The 7,739-nt window shown below is 46.8% G+C and overlaps 1 protein-coding gene across 1 annotated transcript; it reads right to left on the reverse strand.

The window, feature by feature from the left end:
• Positions 1–3,972: 3,972 nt before the first annotated feature.
• LOC123395449 lies at positions 3,973–7,490 on the reverse strand. The gene is made up of 4 exons (XM_045090452.1): positions 7,327–7,490; positions 4,934–5,050; positions 4,666–4,704; positions 3,973–4,582 (listed from the first exon to the last, which is right to left on the reverse strand). The coding sequence occupies exons 1-4, from the start codon at positions 7,447–7,449 to the stop codon at positions 4,538–4,540; spliced, it is 324 nt and encodes a 107-aa protein (XP_044946387.1). The 5' UTR covers positions 7,450–7,490; the 3' UTR covers positions 3,973–4,537.
• Between the last annotated feature and the right edge of the window lie 249 nt (positions 7,491–7,739).

Raw genomic sequence — 7,739 nt, forward strand, 5'->3', positions numbered from 1 at the left:
GAGGCAAGGCCCAGACGCTGGCATCTCCTTCCTCCCGATTCCGATGGGATCGAGGCAGCGGCGGCTGGCGTCGGGTGGCTGCAGCACAGAGATCTGGCGCGGGGAGGCACGGCTCACGGGGCGGCGACTGGCCGGCGGCGTCCTCCTGGGCCAGCGACGGGGCACCACGCCAAGGGGAGACGGCGGGGCGAGGTTCCAGGCGGCGGGGCCCGGCGGCTCGGGCGGGATCCAGGCGGTGGCAGGGCTGCGGCGGGGAGGCACGACGGGGCACCTCGGGGCTCCGGCTCGGAGGCTGCAGGGCTCTACGAGGAGTCGGCGGCGGCTCGGCTGATCCGGGCCCGGCGGGCCGGATCTGGACTCGCGGGGCCCGCGGCGGCTGGGGCTGAGGAGAGAGAGGAGAGAGAGAGTGGCTAGGGTTTGGGGGTAGGCACGGATTTCGAGGCAGGGGAGAGTGGGCTGTCTAAAATAAGCACGGGGTCTATATATAGACATATGGGGGGCTAGGTTAACCATAGTTCCGTTCCGGATCCAATTGTACAGTCGGAATCAGATAATTCCGAATGCAGGAACGGGTAAGTGGCCGTGTAGGGTGGTTTACCGGAGACGAGAGGGAAAATGGGCGGTGCGGCAACGCATTTTAAAACACCAATGTCGTGGGTATAAGCCTGACAGTAGATTTGTAGGGTACGAAAAGGATGGGCAGAGTCCCAGCTACGGCGAGGATGTATGAGTTCGGGCCCCTCTGCGGTGGAGGTAATAACCCTACGTCTCAGTGCTCAGGGAGCTTTGTTGTCGAGTGGAATAGGGAATACAATGAGTTGCTAACCCCTTTACCAGTGGGGGAGGGTGGCTTATATAGAGTGCGCTGCCCTCCACAACGGTTCCGGTACAGGGGTGGAGTAGTGGCGATTGAATGTGTACGTTACAGGTAATGTACGCCCTTAATGCTAATAAATGCACCCGAAAACGTACGACCGTTTCCCTCCATGGGGTTACGATGTACCGAGTGATATACAGTCGGTTGACTCGATATGCTCCGAATGCTAGTCGCCGACTGGAGGACCGAGGGTATGTTACCGACTGGACGACAGGGATTCCTTAATTCAGTCGGAGTTGACTAAGGGTCTTGTCCTCTGCGAGGGGTAGTCCCTGGGTAGGACCTACATGGCTGGCCTATGACCCTACCCTAGGACTATAACCCCATCATTAGTCCCCGAATGGATTGGGGTTGGAACGACGAAGCGATGTTTGAAGTTGGATCCGACTGGAACGGACTCGGCTTGGGCGTTGCTTGCCTCGGTCCATTTCGACTTTTCTGATCGACGATCCGAGTGGAAGTACTCGCGAAACAGACTGTCGGGAGCCGAGTGCTTTGGCGGCATCTTCTAACGCGACCGGTCAATTGACAACGGCGGATTTTCCGGGATCCTCAAATTTCGGTTTCCGCGCGCTCAGCGGGGATGACGCCAGCGCACTCGAGTAGCGCCTGACGCCTCGATTCTCGCGCCTTCAACCTCTCCACTAATATCGCCGCGGTGGGTCGGGGGGATAAGGTTTCGGGGCCACCTGCCAGCGACCCAGTCGGAACCCTATTTAAATCTCAGTGGCGAGGCTTCTCCGTTACGCTCGTCGAATCCCTTGCTCTCGCCAGCTCCGCCCTTCTCGCCACCTCCAGCGCTCCTATACTCCTCCCTTCTCCTTCCTCCCGAGGGCTCGTAGCTGCTGCCATGACCAAGGGCCAGACCAGCAAGATGGAGGCGAGGAAGAAGAAGGGGAAGACGGCGGCGCCTGCTCAGCGGCGGCAGCGGCCGCTGCCGGCGGGATGGATCCAGGGCGACTTCCTCCCCTCCACGGTGACGGAGGGGGATCTGCTGCAGCTGGTGGAGCACGGAATGATCGTGCACAAGTCCTGGAGGCTGCCGGCGGAGAACGAGGTTGAGCCAGCGCCTCGGGAGGGGGAGCGCGTCCTGCTGCTCAGCCACGTCCACCGAGGTTTTTCTTTGCCCCCGCATCCTTTCTTCAAGGGCATCATGAATCACTTCGGGGCCCAACTTCACCATTTTCCTCCGAATGCCATCGCCCATCTTTCTGCCTTTATAGTTTTGTGCGAGTGTTTCATCGGTTGCCCTCCCCATTGGGGTTTGTTCAAACACATCTTTTCCGCCAGATCCCAAACCATCAAACGACTTAGCCAGTCGGATGATAAGACGCATCTCCTCCAGCTCTGCGGGGGCTTAGGTTTCCAGAAAAAGAATCGGAGTAGTTATCCTGCTCTTCAGTTAAGTGAGTCAGTCAGGAACTGACAGTCGACGTGGTTCTACTGCCAGGATATCGCCTGTCCGAATCCGTCGACTGGGCTGCCTCCTTTTAGTTTAGATCGGCCCGCCCCGCCTAAGCAGCTCGCGCTCTCGAAGGCGGAGAAGAACGACATCCAGCCCTTGGTTGAGGCACTCGTGGACGTTGTCAGGAGGGGGGGCCACCAGCATAGACTTGCTGGAGGTCTTCCTTGGTCGACGGATCCAGCCTCTACAGGCTCGCGACCATGCCATGTGGCATTACACGGGGCCCGAAGACTCCACTCGGACCAACGTGGTGGGCGTGACTGAGGAGAGGGTGACCTCGTGGGTGCTCCAAATCACGGGCCCGTGCGAGAATCCCAAAGGGTCTCGGCGAGTGAACCTTACAGCGCGGGTCTGTTGGAAATATGCCCTAGAGGCAATAATAAAATGGTTATTATCATATTTCCTTGTTCATGATAATCGTCTATTGTTCATGCTATAATTGTATTAACAGGAAACAGTAATACATGTGTGAATAAATAGATCACAATGTGTCCCTAGCAAGCCTCTAGTTGGCTAGCTCGTTAGTCAATAGATGATCATGGTTTCCTGATCATGGGCATTAGATGTCATTGATAACGGGATCACATCATTGGGAGAATGATGTGATGGACAAGACCCAATCCTAAGCCTAGCACTAGATCGTATTGTTCGTATGCTAATGCTTTTCTAATGTGAAGTATGTTTTCCTTCGACCATGAGATTGTGCAACTCCCGGATACCGTAGGACTGCTTTGGGTGTATCAAACGTCACAACGTAACTGGGTGACTATAAAGGTGCACTACGGGTACCTCCAAAAGTGTCTGTTGGGTTGGCACGAATCGAGATCGGGATTTGTCACTCCGTGTGACGGAGAGGTATCTCTGGGCTCACTCGGTACAACATCATCATGAGCTCAATGTGACTAAGGAGTTAGTCACACGATGACGTGCTACGGAACGAGTAAAGAGACTTACCGGTAACGAGATTGAACAAGGTATAGGAATACCGACGATCGAATCTCGGGCAAGTTCTATACCGACAGACAAAGGGAATCGTATATGGGATTGATTGAATCCTTGACATCGTGGTTCATCCGATGAGATCATCGTGGAGCAAGTGGGAGCCACCATGGGTATCCAGACCCCGCTGATGGTTATTGGCCAGAGAGGTGTCTCGGTCATGTCTGCCTGTCTCCCGAACCCGTAGGGTCTACACACTTAAGGTTCGATGACGCACTACAAGAAATAAGGTCAATTATGACTCCCTATATTGGTCATTGATTCGTCATTGTTGATGTTTATTGACCTTTTTTGACCAAATTTACAATGTCAACAGTTGGCCGTCAAGAATGAACAAACTTGACCTTTCTAAAATTTTGGTCATAGGTCTCTATCGACCAAAATTTTGGTTTGGTCATTACCCATTTGTGCGAGCCACGTAGGATCTGACGTGGCAAGATGATGTGGCATTGCTAGTGACCAAATGGAATCATCATAAATCTCAGATCCCTGTCCACCAATCTAGCCTACATGGGCCTGGCCCAATACCTATTTTACTATTGAAAATGTCTGATTGGTTTGGATTGAAGAATTTTTTTGCTAGAAGCACGCATATCTCAGGATAGGCCCATTAAAAATAAATACAACAGAATAAAAGATTGCAAATAAAATGTATATTTCATTTCAGTAGCATATCACATCAAATACATTACATCATCCACCAACTCCATGCATTAAGTTTCAACGTCTAACAAGGGCACATCAAAATAATTTTACATGTACACAACAGAATACTTCTACAAGTGCAAGCGCACGAAAAAAGGACCCAACAAGTGCACAATCGCACCTAAAGAGAGTTCCATGAAGATTGGATGAGAACCACAAGTTTCTACTCATCCTCTTCCTCTGCACAATATGCTCTTGCCATTACCGCGTGCAAGAAGAAAATGATGGTAAGGCTTTCAGACCAAGGAAACTAGTAAAATTGCACGGACGATAACCAATGATAAAATAGTAGAAAATTGTTTTCTTACTTAGAAAATGGTGGAAATATGATGTAGGGTCGTCATGTGCTTGTGACTGCTTTTTTTGACTCCACACTGATGAAACCTGAATGCTACTACTATAACTATCTTCTCTCATAAGCTAAGAAAAAACCGGTGGTTACATTTCCTTTTTCTTATGCAACGTCCAGGTCAGGATATATCATCTTGGAGTCATGATATGTGCGGTTGTTTTTCAGGCTCATTGTAGGATGACCACTGGAAATGGGCTTCACAAGTGTAGAGGTTAAAATTATAAGTTTCAATTGCTAAAAAAAGCCTGCCCAGCACTAGATATGTACCTCCTGGAGAAAGGGGGCCGATTCCTTCAGTGGATTTTCCTAGTGAATCAGTAACTTTTAATTAGAGGCTATAATAAGACATACGGATATTCTATGTGCATAAAAAACATGGCACAACATGCAGACATTCCTATTGTACATCAGCATATGCATATCCAATAGAATACCATAAATAAACCTATGCATAAGCGTAACTGGACAATGCGGAGCACGACAAAACCAGCAGCGTCGTGTCCTACCAAAAAATTGCAGAGATAAATACAAATACCTTCATATCAGGATGCTCGGGTTCCTCCGTTGATCCATCATCAAAATTCTCTGCCGGCAAAGGCACCGACGCCGAAAACATTGTAGGGGCCGGTGAGATCTTAGATGGCAGACCAGCCTGCGAAACAAAACAAAACAGTTCATTTTGCACACTCAGATCCAACTGTATCATCACCTTCTGCTACCCCACATGCAGGCTCATCATAACTCGTTTGAATCGCCCGAAGCCCAACATGGCAGTTGTGCCGCATTTCAACTCACAATTTAGGAGGATTATATGTTTAGTTTTGCACAAATGTTGAGCAAGAATTATGCAGGTAAAACCAGATTTGGCTGCATTAAAATAGGCAAGGATTATCCGCTCACCATCAGGCTACCATCAGTTTAATACTTTCAGCTCAAGCATATGCTTGGCCAATAAAAATCTATCCATATGTTTAGCTATCTTAATGAACTAGTTCGAATAATTGCATGAAAATGCAAGCAGGGATTAAATCCATCAACTGTTCTACATTTTTTTGAAAACTCCAAAAAAATTGAATAATGGGGTGTGTCGGCAACTGGTTGCACAAAATCCAATCTCTTCAAACTAAGGGCCTTTTTGGAAAGCAAGAATTTCACACGAACCATTTTATTCCCCATGGGAACAGGGAAAATACCCTGTATTCCGGACAGGGCTTACTTTGTGTAACTCTCTCACAAGCTAGACATCATTTTAGTTCTATTCAGTGTTCACCAAGCCGCTAAGTACTAATCAGATGGACAAAGAGCATCTCCAACCGGGCTGGTGCATTACAAAGACAAGACTGGCATCACCCCATTATACATGCCATTAGGACACTGGTTCTCTAGCAGTTAGAGCAGATGAGAAATAAAATAAAGCACAGTACCAACAATATAGCAAGTTTACTACCATAGAATGCAGGCCATCGGAACTTTGTAACCAGTGATAATAATAAGGTAACAAGAGAAAGATTTCCTGCTACAGACATGCATGCATCTACAGTTACGGCAGGAGCATCATTCTATCAAGTATAGGACGACAACTAATTATTCAATTGTCAGGGGAATGTTGTTAAATTGTGTCTCAAGGAAATTCATTGCAAGCATCAAATCGATGCACACAATATGAACATGCATGCACTGCACCTGTGTGCACCTATCTGTTCTAAAACATTCACAAATATGAAGCCTCTTGTGCTTTAACAACTAAAACCAGTATAGGATTGAGCTATCAAGAAACAGTTCAATCCTATATATAGCAACTTCTGTGGCATTTGAGCCCTATAGCAAGGAAAAGGAGAAACCTAGCATAACAATTCTGTGAGAGGCGTTTTTGGTGACAGTAAGAAAACATAGGCCAATAATTAATATTCTTGCATGAGGCATGTTTGGTAACAATAAAACGACAAAGCAGCATAACAATTCTGTGAGAGGCGTTTTTGGTGACAGTAAGAAAACAAAAGGAGTAAAACATGTCGTAAGTAAAGACCTGAAAGGCAATTAAATTTCACAAAACTATCAGGTTGGTTTACAACAGACGTTAGTGTGAAAGAGGTACTTCCACACCATCTACGACAAACGTTAGTTTGAAAGAGGTACTTCCACACCATCTACAACAAACGTTAGCACCAACCAGATGGTAATGTCGTATATGTAGTGAGCAATCAACGTTAGGATAATTGTTGATTGCTCGCTACATATACGACATTACCATCTGGTTGGTGCTACAAAAACAAACAAGTTATAACTTGAATGAACTATCACATTTTCAGGTTATACAAGATTACTCCTATATTGAGGGTGGGTTAAACTGAAAAAACAGTAGACTGGCAGCCAATAGTGTGAAAACCCACTGACACTTATTCAAACTTTTCAACCAGCTCGATCTCTCACAACCTCCAGATTCTTGAGGACAAAGATTTTGACCCGTATATCACTTTTGGTCGAGAAGTGGTAATGGCCTTTAAATCTTCAAGCTTTGTCACATACTAAAAATAACAAAAAAGACGACCAGAAGAAAAATATGGACGAATTGAGTATCGTTGCATTTTACCATATCCATCAAAGTAGGAAGTTAAAACACTAGAGGAGACTGTAGCACATGCCACCATGACTAGGAAAGCATCCACTCCTATTTTCTGTAAGGCAGATGCATGCCACCATGAAAGAAGGTAACCTAAAACATATGAATAGAAGTCCCATAGCACCAAAAGATACTAATTTGTTTCACGGGCCTGCTTCTCCCTCCCTCCCTCCCTCTCTCCCCTCTTTCTCCCTCCCTCCACACCGAGATTTTAGCAGGAAGCTCAGCACCGAATGAAAAGGAGCAGAAAATCGAATGAATGTGATTTTTTTAGTCGAATGTAAAATAACAAACATGTCAAAACTAACCCGAATTTGCAACTTCCGTGAATATTGACAGGCTGGGTGAGGGTCCAGTGGCTCAGTGCCCACCAACGTAATGTTTCCAAGCACCCACATAAGAAAACTAGCTATTATACAATCATTCATCATTAGCCTTAAGCACAATGGAATAGGAGTTCTTACCTTATTAAAATAAGGAACCTCTACTAAGAAAGGGAATGGCTGATTAAGCACCCTCCAACAAAATTTCACTCTTACCCTATTTCCATGAGAAATTAATTAATTGAGTTAGTTCATCCAAAACAGTGGAGTTCGAAGGAATAAAGAAGGAACAATTCATCTAAAACAGAGAAGAAACATTAGTACCTTTGGCTAGAACAAAGAAGATACTCTAACATGATTCCTCATCCGTAGACTTGAGCTCATCTTCTTCTTCTGTA

The sequence above is a fragment of the Hordeum vulgare genome, chromosome 5H (assembly GCF_904849725.1).
Source record: "Hordeum vulgare subsp. vulgare chromosome 5H, MorexV3_pseudomolecules_assembly, whole genome shotgun sequence".
In the NCBI taxonomy this organism is placed as follows: Eukaryota; Viridiplantae; Streptophyta; class Magnoliopsida; order Poales; family Poaceae; genus Hordeum; species Hordeum vulgare.

Excerpts from the sequence above, each read along its gene's own strand:
- LOC123395449 (XM_045090452.1), bottom strand. The coding sequence starts at position 7,449 with ATGATGAATGATTGTATAATAGCTAGTTTTCTTATGTGGGTGCTTGGA. Across the intron at positions 4,705-4,933 it reads CCGAGCATCCTGATATGAAG|GAAAATCCACTGAAGGAATC; the intron begins GTATTTGTATTT and ends CTGATTCACTAG. Across the intron at positions 4,583-4,665 it reads CGGCCCCCTTTCTCCAGGAG|TGGTCATCCTACAATGAGCC; the intron begins GTACATATCTAG and ends GCCCATTTCCAG.